This window comes from Aethalodelphis obliquidens, unplaced genomic scaffold, assembly GCF_003676395.1.
Source record: "Aethalodelphis obliquidens isolate GAN/ISIS:26980383/991018 unplaced genomic scaffold, ASM367639v1 scaffold3, whole genome shotgun sequence".
Lineage (NCBI taxonomy): Eukaryota > Metazoa > Chordata > Mammalia > Artiodactyla > Delphinidae > Aethalodelphis > Aethalodelphis obliquidens.
In genome coordinates, this window is record NW_020837947.1 from 30,484,492 (window position 1) to 30,505,632 (window position 21,141).

General features: G+C 34.6%; 1 protein-coding gene across 1 annotated transcript in view; it reads right to left on the bottom strand.

The window, feature by feature from the left end:
• Window positions 1-21,141, bottom strand: part of ENPP1 (ectonucleotide pyrophosphatase/phosphodiesterase 1) — a 65,084-nt gene that overhangs the window by 11,295 nt on the left and 32,648 nt on the right. Inside the window, exons 3-17 of the mRNA XM_027086284.1 lie at window positions 18,892-19,008; window positions 18,035-18,160; window positions 17,070-17,130; window positions 14,821-14,918; window positions 12,868-12,947; window positions 11,849-11,968; window positions 10,214-10,323; window positions 8,770-8,835; window positions 8,390-8,462; window positions 7,130-7,238; window positions 6,018-6,149; window positions 3,866-3,897; window positions 2,995-3,122; window positions 1,677-1,746; window positions 721-808 (exon numbers count right to left, since the gene is read on the bottom strand). Coding sequence (XP_026942085.1) covers window positions 721-808; window positions 1,677-1,746; window positions 2,995-3,122; window positions 3,866-3,897; window positions 6,018-6,149; window positions 7,130-7,238; window positions 8,390-8,462; window positions 8,770-8,835; window positions 10,214-10,323; window positions 11,849-11,968; window positions 12,868-12,947; window positions 14,821-14,918; window positions 17,070-17,130; window positions 18,035-18,160; window positions 18,892-19,008 — 1,410 coding nt within the window. The remainder of the gene's footprint in view (window positions 1-720; window positions 809-1,676; window positions 1,747-2,994; window positions 3,123-3,865; window positions 3,898-6,017; window positions 6,150-7,129; window positions 7,239-8,389; window positions 8,463-8,769; window positions 8,836-10,213; window positions 10,324-11,848; window positions 11,969-12,867; window positions 12,948-14,820; window positions 14,919-17,069; window positions 17,131-18,034; window positions 18,161-18,891; window positions 19,009-21,141) is intronic.

Genomic DNA, 21,141 nt, shown 5'->3' on the forward strand with positions numbered 1-21,141 from the left:
AGCTCTGTCCAAGTCTAAGACTCACGCTCTTGAAAATAATGATGGCAAACACTTATACACTAAAGCGCTTATTATATGCCAGGCACTGTTTAAGTGCTTTAGGATATACTAACTCATTTAAGTATACAGGCTCTCACTAAAATAATTATACTTAGAACATATTTAAGGTTTTACAAATGCCCAGTATTGTTATCAGAAAAAGGAAGTAATATTTAAAATGCAATACTCAACCATAAAAGTACTAATTTGGAAGGTACAGAGTCAACTAAGAACATATTCAATATGTCCTCCTCCATTTCTATAACCTTGACATTGCCATCCATTCAACTATTATTGCTACCAGAGGATCCACCTGTTTTGTCTACCTTTCACAACCCCAAACTCTTTTCTCTGGCTTCCACCCTGATCTGGTTCAACTGTCATTTAATGAAGTCCAGGGCCTGGCAAAGTACTGGGCGCTTGGGATGTACAGACCTCCCTACTCTGAGTGTTGTACTTTACCACTGTGCAGTCTAGTGCAAGGAGCAGGTCAGTCATCAGATGATTATGTTCTGCACATTTTTTCAATGACTCTAGGTCAGGAAGAAGAAAGGTGGAAATATAAGGGTCTGTCTTGCCGTATCATCACTTCCAGAAAGGTGCCCAACATGTGACCTACTTTCGATAATCCTATTCCAGCTCTGTGTTCAGAAGGGAGAAAAGATGCCTGTTCACACTTACCACACATTAAGTTATAGACTTCAATATTTTCAAAGGAGTCAACTTCAATGCCATGCTTGAATCCAGGTCCGTAGCCAATAAAGAGGGCCTACGTTGGCCAGAAAAGAAACAGTTTATCTACTCATTTCAGTTATGTATGGAGTTGGTCACCAAAGAGGTATTTTATATCTTCTCCATTGTACATATATAAACTGGTTATATTAAGGTAAGTGGAAAAATACTGTGCTCAGTGGACTTTCTAGGATATTATTTTAACCCCTGTTGCACTTTTAATCCAAGGACATCTAGGTTATTTTTCTTAACTGCATTATAATTCCTAACGTGACAATCAGAACAGAATGATGATGAAATCTTTTTTCAACTGTGAAATGAGATCTAAATCTGATTCTTCCCACCACACACAGTGCTGTAGGGATCAAATCAGAAAATTATTATGAGTATATTTTGAAATTTTTAAAGTGCCAGGTAAATGGAGGGCATTATTATTTTGGGGGCGGCCACGCTGCGTAGCTTGTGGGATTTTACTTTCCTGACCAGAGACTGAACCCAGGCCCTCAACAGTGAGAGCACGGAGTCCTAACCACTGGACCACCAGGGAATTCCCGGCATTATCTTTATTTAAAACATAACTATGATATCTTTTCACCTATTGAATTACTGGCTTTCATTTACTGTGGAGCAACATTCTTAATGAAGCACAAATACATACAAAATAATTACTAGAAATTTAGTATGAGGTATAAGTCACATTCATAAAACATGGATATAAATATTTAACAAAATTCTATTCATTTATTTAATGTCCAAAGTAAAACAGCTACATGAAATTATAAGCTTCATTAATTCTCATTCAAGACATATAATGACAGTCTATGATTTTAAGTCTAAAACGTTATATATCAGTTTTTTTCTTCAGATGTAAACTATAATTTTTACTGCATAATAGGTTTACTCACTTGCATATTTGAAAATGCATTGTCAGAGCCGTGAAATCCACCTCCACAATATTTCCTTTCTGAAGGATTCCTAATTTTCACATAATATAAATTAACAATGTAAAGTCGATTCATAAAGCAAAACTGACAATCATGACATTATTTCCATTAATAAAGAGTAACTATTCTTTAATATATTTAATATTTTTGTACATTTTTAATATTCCTTGATAAAAAATAAGTAACTATTGTTAAGCAAATCAAAAAAAAATAAGTAAAACCACTTGTCTTTGAAAAGCATTAAGGGACAGCCACCTTTATCTTTCATTTTGTAGACGAATCAATTATAAGCAATATGGGATAAAGGAGAAAACCATTAGCATGGTTTTGAACCCTAACCATACTATTTACTCAGCTGTGACTTTGGCAATTTAATTATCTTCTCATGGTTTCAATTTGTCATGCTGGGTTTATAAAAATTAAATGGTTTGTACTAAAGAAGCACTTAGAACACAGTAGATGCTCACTAATATTAGTTCTCCCATGAAGGTGAGGACCTCCTCTTCTTTCATATTCTTTTTCTAAACACTGAAAGCACAGCTCTCTAATAAAGCAGAGACAGTACAATTCTGTTGACTGAATTCTGGTTCCCTGCTTAGGTTTTGCTGGACAGGGGTATTTATCATCCCTGGCTTCCTGGCAACCATACAGAGTTAATGATCAAGTTTTCAGATATTAACAATACGAACCATCCAAATAATTTGCTGAACACACCAATAAACTGAGCTTTATTAATGGACTAGTATAACAAGAATGAAAAAACAGCTTTGTCTCATGAAGAAGGTAATGGCTCATTATTATAAAGAGTTTTGCCAATTATTTGTTAGGCTCTGAAGGTACTATCAGGCACAACTGTAACATGCAGAAGAGATACAATGGCAAGTGGTTACACAAATGTGGAGCATAAGAAATAGTCAAGACGGATGTGAGGGGACAGAGCAGTGGTTCTCAGCTGGAGGTGACTCCCCTCCCCAGGGGACTTCAGGCAATGTCTGCAGATATTTTTGGTTGTCACAACTACAGAAAAGGTGTTTTTTCATCTAGTGAGTAGAAGCCAGGGATGTTTTCAAATATCCCACAACAGAGAGAACAACTCCCCAACCACAAAGAATTATCTGATCCAAAATGTCAATAGGCCAAGGTTGAGAGACCCTGGGATAGAGTGAAGAGAATCATATTTGTAGTTTTCATATAACGACATCATTGGAAAGGGCCCAATGGTTACCTTGAATTACTATAAGATCAAGCTAAGTTTACCTGGGAGATTGTCAGAACTTACAATGCAAGTTGCCACTGAGGGTCCAAATAGAATGTCAAGGGCTCAATCCTGTCACTTTTGGCAAAGTGCAAACGCTTGGGTAAGAAATGTTTCAGGTAAGGTTTGAAGTGCTGGTTTGGTTCCTGGCACTGAAATTGTAGAAGGCAAAGAAAAACCATTATTTCCATATTTTCGTAAGTGTAAACTTCCCTTGAAATTGCTTCCTAACTCCATATGAACTTTTTCTCACAAACATTTAATCAGTATGCCCAACAAGTCACAGATGCAAATAACCTGAGTTCTTACTAGCTATATAAAGTACAAGTTGAATATTCCCAACTATTGACTATTCTTATTTTTCTAGAAAAATCATAATTATTACATAAGAGTCCCAGGATGCTTAGATTGAGTCACTCGTTTACCTTTGTGTTATTACTGATGATCATATTTTCAAACACTCTTATAACAATTTTAAGAATTTTCTTTAAAATTGTAAGAATTTTCTATCAAGTAAAAACATGTAGTATAGATAAATCAGCACAAAAGGACAAAAGCTTATTTTAAAAAATAGGCATAAGAAAGACTGGTAGAAAATACATCATAATGCTAACAGTGTTTATGGTAGTACAGCTCTAGGGCTTTCCCTTCTATTGTTTTCAGTTATTTCTTGTACTGTCATATAAATTTAACAATGTCAATAAATAAATTCTTAAACTTTTAGAAATCTACATTATTGGGGTATGTCCTTAAAGATCTTTAAAAACTACAGAGCATTTAAATGTTGGCCCAGATTAAATTCTACAATCCCAAGAACAAATACTGAAACTTTCTTCTAAATATATTTTATACAAAACTAGTAATAACAAAGTAATGGGGGAAAAAAGATACTCACAGAAAGGTTTTTGGCAATGCCTTCATAATTAACTGAAGGGGGGCAAAGATAAGAATTAATAGTTGAATGGTATGCTACAATTAGAAATAAAAATAATACAAAAAATATATAATGTCAGACTCAAACCCTATATTTAAATACCAAAGCTGGTTTCAAACAGATCATTTAAATCAGGGGTCCCCAACCCCCAGGCCACGTACCGGTACCGGTCTGCGGCCTGTTAGGAACTGGGCCACACAGCAAGAGGTGAGCAGCGGGCTAGTGAGCAAAGCTTCATCTGCCGCTCCCCATCGCTCCCCACTGCTCGCATTACTGCCTGAACCATCCCCCCTCCCCATCCGTGGAAAAATTGTCTTCCACGAAACCAGTCCCTGGTGCCAAAAAGGTTGGGGACCACTGATTTCAATTATTATATATTAGCCATTGACAGGAATAAGACAGATCTTTAGGAACCACCCAACCTCCACTACCACCATGCCTGTGAAATTATGTCCTATTGTTAAGTGAAAAGGCAAGTTATAGAACATCAGTTCACCCATCTGTCATTCATATGTGTGTCCATTCATCCATCTGCCTGTCCATCTGCCTATCCATCCATCCATCTATCTATCTGTCTATGCATCCAAATATCTATCCATCCTTCCATCCACCCATCTAGATCCTGTATAATGTCACTTTGTAAAAATAAAAATGAATGTGTTTTACATATACATAGCAAATACCTGGGAAGACACATCCCAAATCTAAGTATTTATCTCTAGAGAGAGGAACTGAGCTGTGAATTAGGGGGATTTAGGGTGGAAAACTGTTACTTTTTACATACTTTGATATTCAAGGATAATTCCAGAATTTCCAAATAAGGACATAGGGGGATTTAGAAGTGAGGGCAGGTAGAAGAGTTCTGAAACTGAATTTTCACAGCAAGTCCACAGTGTACTTACTTAGTGTACGCTGTGATGCAAACAGTAACTGCCCAGCTCCCTACGATTCTTTTAGCTATACTTTACGTAAGTTTGAGAAAATTATCCAGATAAAAGAATATGTACTGTATATATATTTTAATGTGTGAATGTAGATACAGAGATATGTAATTTTTACTTGAAATTGGGAAACTTAGGGGCCTAATTGAGATACGGGTGTGGCTAAGCTTAGCCATTCTATCCTAAACATCTCTGGGGACTGCCATTGCCTGTATAGTTTTATAACAGGTTTTCTAACAATCATGTACTACTTTAATAAATTTTTTAAACACTAATTAAAACTTGTTATTGTACAAGTTAGTGTCTGTGCTTTGGGTTACTATGTTAATATATTTGCATAACTATTTTCCTGCAGGGAAATCTACTTCTTCTCATGAATATTCAACAGTATCTACTGAAACATATAGCACTGCATATACCCAAACCTAATCCAATGCTGACGACTGCCAGAAAAGCTCTTTTCTCTTTCCATTTCAAGGGTAATTGTAACAAAAAGATAAACAAAACTGCCCTTAGTATTTGCGAATTACCAAAGATGGTAATCAAAAAGAGGGGTATAATAGAGGTGCAATCAGTTCTGAAATAGGCTTGACTTTCAAAAGAAGGAATATTTAAAATTTCTTGGTAGTTTAGTTTGAGTACAACAAGGGGTCAAGAGAGAATGTGAAATTTCTTCTTCTCTATTCAAAAAACACATTCTCATTGTTTTTTGGAATACTTTAAGAAAGTCACTTCTGAGAATAGAAATTAGTTGCTTATAGAATTAATCATCTCTGCCAGCATTCCTCCTCATAATGGAATATTATCCTATAACATCTGTAAATTATTTTAATGAAATGACATTAATTAAAGTTGAATAAATGTAGTCGAACTTTTCTCTTAAGTTTTTATTTTTCTAGTACAAGTAATCTTGAACCCAACACAAGCAAAAGACACAACGATAACATAAAATTGTACCAAGTTCATCAAATAATATTCTTAGCCATGAATAACAGATAAGCGGTTAGACTTGTGCCCTCACATCTAGTTCCATAAAATCCCAGAAGATCAGCCCTGGAGATTTAATCATGAAAAGGAAATTAACTGATCCTCTTTAATTTAGAGACATAATGATTCTGAGGAATGTATTGTGAATATAATCATATTCAAAATTAGCATAGAGATATACTTACATGAATAGTATTTATCTGGTACATCAGAGGGTCTCAATCGAGCTGCAGGTCCATATATAACTTTAACATTTTTAATATCCCCCAGATATTTACTCAGATACACATACTTCTTACAACTGCCTTGTTCCATGCCTAGGAGAAAAAAAAATCCCCAAACATGTTACAACTTTAATAAAAAACATTTAACATGTAGGACAGAATTTCTTTCCCTTCCAGAATTTAAATCAATAAACATGAGGTCAGCACTCATGACAGCTGAAAATCTAATAGGTAAGACACAGAATTCCATGTATATCTACCACGTCACTTAAAAAAAAAATTTTCCCTTTCCTTCATCCAAAATTAGTGTTTCTTCTTATTTATATATTACAGTATCTTTATGTGAGTGATGAGGAATATCACAGTTTTAGACTGAATATGAAAGCGTAGTTACTTTCTCAGAATCACCTAGCATATTAACTGTGAGTATAAAACTCTCAACCTCATTCCAGGACTGGGGGCTTCTTTAGGATACAGCTTCTTAGGACTGTTTCTAGAAATAGTTTTCAGTAACTATTTCTGAAGCAAACAATAATAACAACAACAAAAAACAAACAAAAAGAAACTCTTTCCTATTTTCTTGTATATACATTGCTTTTACAGTCCCAAGGCTATACACATACATGTTTTAAAGGTCACAGTAAGTAAAAGTTAACTTAAAATATTGCCAAAATTAATACATACTGCTTTTAAAAGTCAGCTTTATCATGCTAGAGAAAACAGAAGCAGCACATAATAATCTATTCAAATTACACCTAAAATTTTTAGAGTAGATTTACCAAAATTTAATATTAAAAAAATTGTTTTAACTCTCCAAGTTCCTGGTGTAATCCCACCCCAAATCAGGAGATGAGTGCGTTGTGGTTAATAGGCTCTTAGGTTTCTGTGAATTCTATGTTTCACTTGTGATTTATATTTAATGTAGTATTTTCTAAAGGCTTTCTACAAGAAATCACATTTAAAAGAAAGAATTAACTACAAAAGTCAGAGGAAATAATAAAACAATAATCAATCAAGTAAACTTCTGGGGGCACCATTTAACCTGAAGGAAAAATGATGCAAATTCAGGTTACCGTGATCTGAGATAAGGATGAGGTTCAAACATCTATGCAAGTTCAACTCTTTTAGCCCATCCATCAGCATGCCAACCATGTTATCAACCCTCTGCAAAGCTCTGATGACCTGAGAAAGGGAAACAACCTCATGTCATGCAGTTAAAAGTATTCATGAAATGCTTCTTATAGTTCTATGTACTTAATTTTTTAAAATTAAAATTAAAATTCTAGGAATACAGCCCATTGTTTCCATACAAACTGTATTATTTTGCATATGAATATCACAAGGACACAGAATGGTGTATGATTTTGGCAAATTACCTCTGGCTCTTCTCTCCTCCTCTCTCCGGGCAAAACCACGGGAGGCAAATTCTTGTGCAGTTTTGCCTGTGTCTTCGGTACTGTATCAAAACAGTCTAACCTTTATCTATAGTCTGTGTATTTCACTGTATTATGAAACAACCTCTTTCAACATGGTCTTTCTTTCACTCAAAGATATCCAAGCAACATGGATTAGAATTTTTAAGTATGAAGATAAAGTGGGTTGCGATGAGCCAATAATACTAGCGTTTAACTGAGTTTATAAATTGATGAATATGATTTGAAAAGCGATGGGCTCGACCTTGAATGAAGATGAAACAGAAAAGCAGGTACTTTGGGAAATCTTTAGTGAACAGAAAAAATAGCACTGGTCTTAAAATTTATGTGATCTGATAATCAATTACAAAATGATCCTTAGACTTCTTGTAGCCAAACTGACCTAGACACGGGTCTTAATAGTGAAAGAATAAAAATTATACTAGCATCTGGCCAATTGTTCGAACCAAGATAAGAACTACAGGAAACTTCCATTTGTCTAATTATGACATGGCCGCATTGACGGCCACACATCTCCCACCGCTAAGAAGGAGCATTTCTACTTAGCTGAAGGACAGAATCAAAGCAAGGGCATGTGGGTTGTTAACTACACTGAAGTTACTGGAGATAGGTTTTGATGGAAAGAGTACAAAGGGTGGAGTGTGACAAGTCTCATTTGAAATTGAAAATATAGAATTTAACTCATCACTGGTTCCATTTAGCACTGCAGATAGCGTAAAACAATGCTCCCAACTCTTTTTGATTAAAGTGCATCTTTTGGTTTAATAAAAATGTGCTTAATACTCACTCTTTCCAGAAATCATGGATTCTTACAGAATGGTCTAGAAACCTGCTTCAAAGCAAGGTTCAGTTAGATATTACCAGGTTTAATGAAGTAGTCACTGATAAAAATATACTTACTTCACTGCTGACTGGTCCATAAGAGTGACCTGAAGAATCTGGTTCTTCTAAATACAGAGTGTAAAAGTGTGGTCTAAATCAAACAGTATCAAAATGTAATATTTTACGAACACATTGTAAAACAGAATAGAAAGAATAATTCAACAACTGAGAGTGAATAAAAGTTAATACAACACTGGGGTAACATTTCTAAAATTGCTGAGAAATGATTTACATGTTTAGAGTTGTTCAAAATGTGGCTGTAATAGGACACTAAAGAGTTCATTTGGATATAAAACATCATAGCCAATAGCAGAGTTTTCCTGTCATCTATTTAAAATATTCTGACGTTTTTATAAAACAAAGGAGTATTTTATGACAGAAATTAATCGTCTACATACCTTTCATCTTTAGGAAGCTGCAGCCACTTAAGAACAGCTAAAATTCTTTCTTCAAATGGTACTGAACTAATATGAAAGATAAACAAAATGAAAACAAATCTGTGACAACTGTTTGGGTTTAAGATATAAATGTGTGTCTCACTGAAAATTGCATTCACAGAGACTAAAACAATTCAAGGCATCAAATGTGTTCCAAGCAATGTAAGCGTTTCATCTGAAAACTTAAAATTGTTTTCTCGACAAAGAAACGAACATTAAATTTTACACATATGGAAGTTGTAGCCAGGTTTAAAAGATTTGCTTCCTATACTCTACCTCAGGATCTTACTCCTGGACCTGAGAATAGCAATTGCTATGGCATGAATAACCCATGCGTCAATACACTCTTCAAAGAGGACCTCATGAAGAACTCACTCATTGACGACTCTTAGTAAAATTGGGAAGTGGACACCTAATGAGCAGACAGTTCTCCAGGCAACAATTTCTGGGCAGAATTAACGACACCTTCCTGTGGGCACAGGATTTTGCTTACACGTCTCCATCAGAGTGCTTGCCCAACCTCAAGTACACTTAGTTGTACCTTGAGAAGGTCTCTATCAGACCTTGAGAAGCCAGAGAACATATATCACTACTCTTCAAATCCCCCAGGCCTAGGACAGTGCCTGTCACATAGAATCTCAATAACCATCTATGGAATGAAACTAACGGCAAATAACAAGGTGCCCGTGTGTACCCTAAGGAATAAACAACAGCATAAGGTCACCATAGAAAATCATTATGCATTTCTTGTTTGGAATTTATGAACTTTTCCTTTCGTCCCTCAAATACATTATCATATTGATTCTATGACATAAATTTCCCAAGTGAGAGACGAAACTATTTTGCTAGTCTCCCTAAAATGATCCAAAGAGAGTTTTCCAGAAAAGAAGTTTCTGGTTTTTTCGTGGTACCTCATGGATTTTGAATATCACAGGGAGGTTACTTCAATCACTTCTCACATTAAATGGAACGTTTAACAAAGTAATTTGAAAATGCAAATCCAGGGGTACCATTAATATCTTCTTTTAAATAATATTTCCAGATACCAGAGAGTCACTCCTACCTGTGTCCCTTTAATACTTTCACCTCCTTCTCCTCGTTCTTTCTCCCTAGAGTGAAAATGTGCAGGACCTCTACTTTCACCAGGACTTATCTTATTCCTGCCCAAAGATCTGAATGCAAACTCTAACATGTTACCAGTGCTTTCTAGAAAACCTCCAGGAAAAAACTCGTCATAGTTTTACTGTCTATCTATCATCCATCTAAAACTCTTTGAGACAGAGTTCTTATTCTGACAGGTCTCATTTTTCAAACAACATATCATTCAAATGCGAGAACTCAGGCTATGATAAGAAAATAAAAAATTCTATGTTATAGGTCCTAGAAAAAGTACAGCTATACATACCCATTATACACCTTATAGATGTCTGGGAAAATTCCATTAATTTTCACATCTGATCCTGGCCAAAAAAATGTGCCCGTCTTCAGGCCTTGATATTTAGCTGTAAGCCAAATCTGAGGAAGCCAGTGAAGGAAAGTTAGGAAATTATGCAAGCATTCATTTCTTAGGAAAACATCTGTTCACGCAACCCCAATGCTTTCCTCCCAAATGCTAGAGTGTTTTTGACGTTAATAAGCTCCAGCAGTTAGACTACAAAATAACAATGTAATATGACTGTGAACAGCAGCAAAGAGAAATTAAATAATCAGAAATTAACCTAAAAAATATGAACAGTTGATAACTCCTGCAACTTTTATAGTCATACTTAATAGGTTCCTTCTTTTTTTTTTTTTTTTTTTTTGGTACGCGGGCCGCTCACTGCTGTGGCCCCTCCCGTTGCGGAGCACAGGCTCCGGACGCGCAGGCTCAGCGGCCACGGCTCACGGGCCCAGCCGCTCCGCGGCACGCAGGATCTTCCCGGACCGGGGCACGAACCCGTGTCCCCTGCATCGGCAGGCGGACTCTCAACCACTGCACCACCAGGGAAGCCCCCTTTTTTTTTTTAGCATCTTTATTGGGGTATAATTGCTTTACAATGGTGTGTTAGTTTCTGCTTTATAACAAAGTGAATCAGTTAAACATATACATATGTTCCCATATCTCTTCCCTCTTGCATCTCCCTCCCTCCCACCCTCGCGGTGGTCACAAAGCACCGAGCTGATATCCCTGTGCTATGCGGCTGCTTCCCACTAGAATAGGTTCCTTCTTAAAAGAAGAAAAATTCATGAAAGGAAAAAGAAAAGAAAAATTTACAAATATACATATCTTTAACTTATTGACATTTTCGCTTATGTAACTAACATTTATTAAGCACTTATTATTGCCAATTACAGTTCTAAATAGTATTCTAGATTATTAATTCAACTAATCAATGAATTAATTCAACTAATAGCATCCTAGATTATCAATTCAACTAATCATCACAATAACTCTATGAGGTAGTTAACAGTATTTACAGTATTATTTACAGTACAGATATGAGAAAATTGAGGCACAGGAAGAATAATTTACCCACAGTCACACAGCTTTAAATGTCAGAGCTAAAATCTGAATTTATAACTTGCAAATGCTCTTCTCCTTCCAAGAGGAATAGCAAGACTATCCAAATAGACCTTATAGAATTGTCATGGCAATTTATAAAAACTCAAAAGGAGAGCACATCTAAATCACAATCAGAGAGAATCTTCTAAGTTAGCAAATGCAAACAAAGTCAAAGTTTACACCTGTAGAAACAGTTAGCTTTGTGTAGATCAAAATATTACCCCCAGACTACTGCTCTTCGCTACTAGGACAAAAAGGTAAGATCAAGCAGAAAAGAGAACTGGCTCAGCATAACCCAAACCCCACTCTGGAATAAACTACATAATGATACAAGCTATATTTAGAGTTACCTGAATTCATCTCTGTTTGCATAAGGATGGCAAAAAACATAGTAAATGAAATGAGTTATTAAAAGCTCCAGGGAATCTGGGATTTTACTCTGATAGAAACAGATGAGAATAATAAAAATAATTTTAATAGATAAAACAAACAACTCACTGGTTCTCCTTTGTACCACTCAGGATTAAATTTCTCTTTACTTTTAAGTGCAAAGTAAGCATTCCTTTGGGGATCATACATTTTATTGTCAATGAGGCCATGGGATTCTGGATAAAGTCCCTAAAAAATATAAAATAGAAGTTTTATGCAAGTTTTAAGTTTTTAAAGTTACAGAACAAAATCATCAAAGAGAAATAGACAACTTTAGCTACACAACTTAATCCAGCTTAAGGAGAGGAGAAAAAAACAATGGGTATTGTTAAAACACAACCAACCACTCGAGATTTTATGGAGTATTTGTGTTTTAATTTATGTAATAGGAGAAAATAAATTAGGAATGATATGGATGAAGTTCTATATAAAGAAGCAGCCTAATTTTGAAAAATGTACTGTGTTGTCCTTTTGCATTGCTCAGTGAAACATTTCTTCAGAACAAACTCCTTTTTGGTTGGGTCCAAGAATAGCTTGTACCAACACAAGCTAAAGTATTAATTCTCTGGCTTCAACCCTAAGGCCTAATGAATTCTACTTTTTTTTTTCTGGATTCAAATTAAATCTCCAAACTTTGAGTGAAACAAAAATAGAGCTGTAATCCTACCTAAAGTCAGGCAAAGTGGCTTGCTTAGAACTCATACATCAAGATGACTGGAAAGACAGCTGAGAACATGTGAGTGCAGACAGTCTGGGGCTCAAATAAAGTAAGATAAAAACTAATGAGAAAAAACAGGACCCAAGAATCAGAGACTCTTAAATTGAAAGGGAACCAAGAAATCATTTCTTGGAGTCTTTAGTCACCTCTTTTCACAGATGGGAAATGGAGACCCAGAAAGTAAAGTGACCTGCCCAAGGCCACAACTAGTTAGTAGAAAAGCTAAGACCAGATCCTAGGTTTCCTTGCTTAACTACACAATGAAAAAGAAGTTATTTTTTTCTGATCTGAAATCTACTTATTCTCTTGAAAAATATTACATTTACATCTCACTTCTGTGAACATATAACAGTTGAAATGCAGAGCTTACTGTGACAATGCTGTAGTGATTGGGGAAAGTTTTTGTTGGATATACTGGTCTCAGGTTTTTAGCATATGTTCCACAGGTTTCTACAAGGGAAAAAAATTAAATATTGTTATTAAATACAACTAACAATCTGTTTCCCTCATTTAGCTTTGATACCACAGACTTCTAAATAGTACTAAAAAGTGAACCTAGAAGGGATTTACAACCATATAAAAATTCAGGGTGAATTACAAAGCAACATTTTGGATTCGAATTCAATGTTAAGAATTAGTTTTTCTCTTACTTAGAAAATCATTAAACAAAATAGTTAAGCCAATGAAATAATTATCCCATACTTATCAATAACATTAAGTTCCAGATGGACCATAATGATTCTTGCTAGATCTTTGTCTGCTACTACTTGGTGGTAACATACCAAATTATAGGAAGTAGTTATATTTTAACAACAAAAAACTGCACTAGTAGCTAAATCTGCAAAATTAAAACAAGAATGAAGCAGTAGCTGGGATGACAGTGTCCCAAAAATCCAATCTAGCTAACTCTAGACAAGTTCAACACTGCTCTAAAGATAAAAAGCATCTTCTGGCTTCAAGTACAAGAAAGGACAGAAGTCAAACTGTTGCTGATTTAGCCCTAGTGTCACATTCGTCTTCTGCCTCTACCACTGAAGAGGGAATACATAACTAATGATTCTAGCATATCAATACCCCATTGCCTGAAAATATTCCTCAGATTGGCATGTGTCTGTCTATCTCACTGCCTTCCAAATAGTTCAGAATTACAAGCTACATTCCCCAACTACCCAAAGAGAGGACTTAGTCTAACTGTGTATTGATTTCCTTTCAACTCATGTATAGGTACCTACAGCTCCTTAATTCTGAACTCAGGTTCTGAACTCATATTTGGTGCTATGGAAACAAACTTTCCTCCTGATGATAACAAAGGGCCATATTCAAACCTCAAAGCTCATGAGCCTGGCTGGTAAGAACAGAGCCTTCCTTGCCCATGCAAGCTCTCTGCTAAAGACTTTTTTATGTCAAATGATTATTTATAAAAACTATTTTCTTCCCAGGAGAAATTGGAAACTGAAGTTTTTAAAATTTCTCCAAATATTATTTTGGTTTGTCATAAAAGAAGTACAATAAATGTACCTATGTATTTACTGAGAGTGACTTTGATGTTTAAACCAACCTCATATACTCAAGTCTAGTAAATAATGTTTCAGAACTCCAGAAGAACACCAAAACAGTGTATTTACTTACTTCTAGTTCAGTCCAGCATTACACTGTGGCTACTTAAATACTGATCACTGATAAGCAATGTTCTACAGTTTTTATACCCATATTTAATTTTTTCTTTTTTCAGTAACCATGATGATACAAGTGATGCCCATATTATTGGTGGTTAATGTGATTTAAAACTTTGGCATTAATACTAAGAAAAGACAATTTTACTATTGCATTAGTAACTTATACAATAATCATTCAATTAAGGCTTTATTGAGATAAAGAAGTTGGAAGGATGCTACATGGTACTATAAGATAAATAACAAATATTCTATATCTACCCTACTAGAAACATAGCAGAAATATCTTCAGTTTTTGAAATGCTATTTTAAGATGTAATACATATTAGATAAATATATAAATAATTTGTCCATAAAAGGAATCCAAGTCTAAAAAAAAAAAAAGTATATCTATCTCATCCTTATATCTACATCTATCACCAAGGCATAAAAATCCTAAAATAACTACTATTATCTCAGAATTATTTAAAAGGCAGTTTCAGAACAATTACAATATTAAACACTAGTTCCTTATCATTAGGTTTAACTCTTTTTCAATAGAGGAGTTTAGTAAAACAGATTCTGCCAGTATTTTTCGAAAAAAAGACTCCTTCCTTAGTCTATCTCACTGAAACTGTGGCACTCCAATAGTAAACTCTGAAGTTACTCACTCAGCTTGCTAATAACAGGAAGAAGTCCACCCCAAGTGTGTAAATATTCTGCCCTGAAACCATCCAAAGAAAATAAGAGGGTAGGAGGCATTTCAAACCTGGATAATGAGAAAGAAAGAAAAAAAATTGTTTAAAGAAGAAGAAAGAAGACACAGATTCAGTGAAGATTTTCCACTGAGGTTGGTATGTAATCTTAGGTAAACTAACAAGCTCAGCAAACATCCTCATAAAGAATATTTTGTAAGCATCTATATTCACATATATGCTTTTATATTTTATCATATATATCATCAAATAGTACTGATTAAGCACTCATACCATTCTGAGCCACCACACAGAGACCATCATTTATGATTCCTGCTATTCCAAAAGCTAGACCAAAGGCAACTAAAATGTAATCATATTTTCCCAACTTGCAAGAGAATAAATGTTAACAAATAGCATGTTCTAAATTATGTTTCTTGTTTCCACTATTTTTTTTCTGTAAAAGCATTTTCTGATATTGTCTCTACTTGAAACTAGTAGATAGTATCTCATATCACATAAATTATATACAATATTTAGCTTTTAAGTTTACCATATTTAAAAGATATTAATATTTAATAGAGAAGTTGGTGAGGTATTTACTACATTTAAATATATAAACAACAAAGAAATGATCCAAAGCTAGAAATGAACAAACAATGAAGGTACACACACACACACACACACACACACACACACACACACACACACACACACACAGATTTACATGTATGGTATGGAAATCCAAAGAGGGAAGCAAAAAAAAAATGTATAATGATATTCCCAACAAGAGAGAATAACTATGGACAACCATTCCGTGGCTACAGCAAAACAGGCATGGTTCAGAAATTTTGCAGCTTCTAATGACATCTGATAGACAGACAGTAGGAAAGTCGTATATCATTGGATAACCATGAAAAAACTTTCTACTGAAAGTTTACTCAGTAATTTAAAAATCTGAGCACAAAGATTTACCTTACCTTGCCTTTTCCAACCCTACTGCCTCCCCAGCTTACTCTCATACCCAAACACAAATGGAAAAAGGAGGAAATTTGTGTATAATTTCCACTAACTAGTATTTGTACCAGAGTTCTGTTGGGAGACTGCAGAATCAGCTGCATATAGTCTCAATGGTCCATGTCTGTATAAAATTATTTCTATTCAATCAACAGAAAACATAAAAACAGTTTGCTGGGCCTCCAGGTAAACATACGGGTATAATAATTTCCTGTATAATAAAATGTGTCCTAAATTATGGTCTTCTTGTAAAGAAAGAAGGACTTATATTTTCCACTAACAGAGTCAACATTACAATTGGAAAATAATAGTCAATGTTTAGAAGGAAAAGGAAGATTCAAAATTCATTAAGTGTAAAATTTCCAATATACCTTGGACTTAACAGACATCTTAGGATATATGAGAAGTCCTCTTTGAAAAAAGTCTCTTCTGTTGGAATTTTTTGCGTTTAGTTTTTGCTGCTATTACTGTTGTTTTAAACAGAAAAGAACTCTTCCATCCAACAGAAAACAAAAATACATATTTAAAAAACAAAAATAAATTATATACATAAGTAAGCTAAAATACAGCTTTAAAATGTTTAACAGTCTGGAAAAATCATTATTTTAAAGACATAAAAATATATTTCTGAAGATTAATAATTCAAATTATATGAATTTGAATTCATATATCTTTGTTCAAGTGAAGCAAAGATGATTATGTTTAATACTGTCACCAAATTTCTACCTTCTGAATTCCACACAAATTTTTTTTGATGACCTTGTAAACATAAGGTATTATAAAAATACTCTAAATACAAAAATAACAAGTATAAATGATAAAAATTACGTAACATCTTCTCACAGACATGTTATCCCCAAAATATATAAATGAACCAAAACACACAAAAAAAATAAGAAGAAGCTGTAATTTGCTGTAAGTTCAACTTGAAAAACTTCAAATGAATGTAAAGATCCTTCCTTCCTAAGAAGGAAAACACAAATACTTTCACCCAACACTCATGAATACGAAATATTTATGACCTCTCTTTTTTCCACTAGCTTCCACAGTGGGGAGTCATGCCATAATCATCTCTATACCACCAGTGCCAAAAGAAGGCTTAACTAAAAATAATATTTACTGAAGCAATGAATAATTATTATTTTTATTTGGAAAGAGAAAAAAACGGTACTCCTAAAAAAAATTAGTATCTCAGAATATAATCTTACCCTGCTGGACACTGTGGACCATTAATGCTCTCACATGTTTCTTCTGCCCAACTTTTCTCACCTAAAACATTTTCAAGAAGTACAATGAGTTAAACATACTCAATAGAAACAATGATTGTGATGCCTGTGAGACATATTAGGACAGATTCCAAAAACAAAATATGTTAACAGATACATAGATAATATGGGACGTGATTCTAGGGAAACAAAACAAATAAAGGGAGTTATTCTGTTTCAAAATAAAAGTTAGCTGATATCAGGAATTAAAAAATGAATGTGTAATTGCAAGACGAAAACATACTACTGTATTTGGGAGAACTTGAAGGCACCTTTTCCATTTTCAAATTGTTAATATTTTCAGCCAAAATTTACAACCCTCCTTCTATCCACCCAACAAAATCTTCTGGTATTAAATCCTTGATGTCTTAGTTCCTCTCATACAGAGCCAGGTTCTGTCAAAGAATTTCAAGGAACCCTGTTACACCTAGACGAGACATCATCATAACATCAGTTTACACAGAATCTTATGCCCTAACTTCACGTCCATTCTCTCAATGCACAGCAGACATCGCCCTCACTTACTATAAAGGAACCTGTTATATAGTCAGCCAGGACCGCAAAAGTGATCTTTCCACAAGTACAGCGTTAAATATGCAGCTAATATCAAAATAACATGAGGGGGTTGTAGCAGAAGAGTGAGTGACTACAGATAAAACAACACTGGCCATGTTAGATAATGGTAATTACTAAGCTGGGTGATGCAAGCTTCATCACATATTCTCTCTATTCAGGTATATATGTTTGAAATTTTCCTTAATACAATGTTTTTTAAATATTTTTTCAGCTAATATGGTGGGTCAATAACTATGACTTCTAATGTAAAAAATACATCTGTGCTAAACCCCGCTAGGACCTAGGAAGATGTAAGCCTGCCTCTGAACCCGGCGAGGGCATGACCTCCTGACCTCGGCACACGGAGCCATGGTTGATGCAGCAGTCGCCCTTGTCCTTGCAGTCATCCGAACAGGAGCAGAGGCTTCGGGACAACCTTTTCTCACCACACCTGAATTTGCTGCAAGTCCATATCCGTTCTAGAAACAAATATCAACATAATACATTTCATGGTCCAAATTCAACATGTCCAAAGTGAATACAGAAATGTCTCTGGAACATGATCCATGAAGAGACAATGGACCATTTTCTAACCCTCAGTCAGTCACAGAAACTGCCACCACAGTGGTCAATCTGAACTGAGAGAAAATATTCAGGCAGTAATTATTATTCACTAAAAAGCCAGAATCTCATCATTTAAAAATGTAAACAAACATAATTCTTCTTATACAACTCCCATGTCCATCTTGGCTTCCTCCACCAGTCATCGTCAGAGTTCTCAAAATTTAATCTAAACCTGGCTCGCTCCTATTTAAATGTTATTCCATGTCATACGTAGAGAAGACCAAATCAAACAGAAAATTTCCATAGTCTGATGGTTTTACTTTGAAGTTTAAGTGGACATCTTAAGAACTCTTGCTTTAATAAGCCCATAGAAATATTCATACATTTTAAGCAGCCTTTTTGAACTTAGGTGAAATGCAAATTAGACTACATAGGCTGTCAGCATATATTAAAAACAGGCAGTTTTGCTATCCATAAAACTTTTAACAAGGCAAAATATGTAAATTTTTTCTCTCAGAAAATATAAAGGCCAAATTTTTAAAAATCTCAAATGGGTTAGGTAAATCACATACCTAAAAGATGCAGAACTTTTCTTTGCTCTTTTACCAAGGCCCATGACTCCATCTTTTCCCCTGCATATTTTTACCTGGTTCTATACACGTCTCCTGGTAATCTAGACAGCAGTTTCCAAGGTCAACGCAGGCAACGTCACAGCGACAGTTCCCAAATGTTCTCTCAAAACAGCGACCTTTGCAACTTTTAACTGAAAATATTGAAAGATGTTTCTAATCATTATATAATTACAAAGCAAACATCAATTAATACACCTAAGTTAGTTATAGTCAGGTTCAAATATTGTTTTAGAAAACACAGATGGGGTGGGCAATGAAGAACCAAGAAGTTAACCAAGAATCTTTTCACAAATACATGTAGAAAGTGACACAGTAAGGCAGTATATAAGGCAGTAACCTTACAGAATTTGCAATTTTATCTCTTGCCATAGGAAAAAAAGATGACTTTTTTCTTTTATATGTTATAAACCCTACTGGGGGTAATAAAACTTAAATACTTTTGAATAATAAAGAAAAGAAAAATAAGAAGAGCTTGTTCTGAAGATTTTATGCAGAGTTCTCTAAAAAGTGATAATCTATGAATATTTCAGAAAGACAGAGAATACCTGACTTACATCACTCTCAGTCTGGTGTAAAGGAGAAGTAATGTGTTTGTACAGAACATGTTCTGCGGGACCCATCTCCCACCATCACCTAAAACATCCATTGCACCTTCAGATCCAGCCTGCTCCCTTTGAGAAACTTTCCCAAACTCCCAGTCTAGGTCCTTTTTCCTTTTCTTAAGTTTGTATAAAACCTTACCCTTCATCTCAGTCACTTACTTCCATTTGTAACTAGATCATTTGGTTAATATCCCAGTCTCACCCTAGAGCACAAACTTCTTAAGAACAAAGACCACATCTGGAGGTTACCCACTACACTGTATCCCTGGTGCCTAGCAAGAGCCTTGACTATAGCTGGTACTAATAAGTTTTTGTTAAATGGATAAACGGCAGATATGGAAGGAAAATACTTTTCATTAAAAACAATTTTACATTGTAACTCTTTACTAGTTACCTAGAATAAGCTAGGCTTTTATTGGATTACTAAAAAATCAGGGTGGTAAGAAAAAAAATCCACTTATAAAATAATGGAAGTCCAAAAGGAAAAAATGAATAATCCTAGCTCTTGACTGCAATGGTCTCCTGACCCAAGAAGTCACTGCCACAGAGTTTAACTCTCATTTAACACCGGGAAACTAGGCAATTTTAAGGACATGAAATGACAATAATAATTTCTAGGGTCAAAAATATTAACTTTCCTGACCCAAGGGGAAAAAGCTATTATAATAATAGCTATTACTTGGAGCTCACTAATATGTTCCTAGTCATTTAAAAAATAATATGCATTCCATGTTGAGTTTAGATTAAAATTACTGTTTTCAATCATTCGGTTTTATTTTTACATGCCAAACTGAACTCAAGGGGAATTACTTTGTGTCTAAAGGCTACACAGTTGAACACTAAAGTCTATAGCTTTTTAATTTTATTAAACATTGACAGTTTGCTCTGAATAGTTGCTGACTAAATATATAAAATTACATTTCATTCATTTCAACAATAAATGACAGCTTAACAATCACTAAAATTTTTTAAATGACTAATATTACAATTACAGAATAGTTGAACAGAAAGATTTGTTCAATTTTCAAAACCAAATTCCCTAGGAAGACCATCAGTGATTTTAATGGGGAAAAAATAAAAACTACCTCAGAGCCAAAATAATGACTGCTACAGTGTACTGTGATTCATAGTTTTATTATTCATAGTAATCTTATCAGTGTTGGCTAGATTTCTGCACTCAATAAAATATATATATATATATGTATATATATATATATATATTAGCTTAAAAATATCACTGTTGCTTTGAAATGTCTGCAATTTTAAAAGACTTAAAAGCATGTAAGGATAAGTTTCTGGTTGCCCAGGGATGCTAACTGGTTACCTAGTAACCTCCAGGGCTAACTCCTTAGGGAGAAAAAGTGTTTGGGAGTCACTGGAGGAAGTCAGGGAGACAGGCTCCAGGAACACAGCACCAGAACCTGTCAGCCAGCTGCTTGTTTGTGTCTTTGTTCTTTATTTTTTGCTGTTTTGAGGTTTTTCTGTTTGTTTGATTGGTTGGTTGGTTTTTTGGTCATAGCCCCTCTTCATCATTATGGGATGAAGTTCTGCAAGTAAATAAAATAGTATATGGCTAAAATAATAAAAGAGCTTCAAGAAAAAGGCTCAAACCAGCATCAAATTTGCACTATCTATGGAGTACTCAAGGGATTAGGACATAAC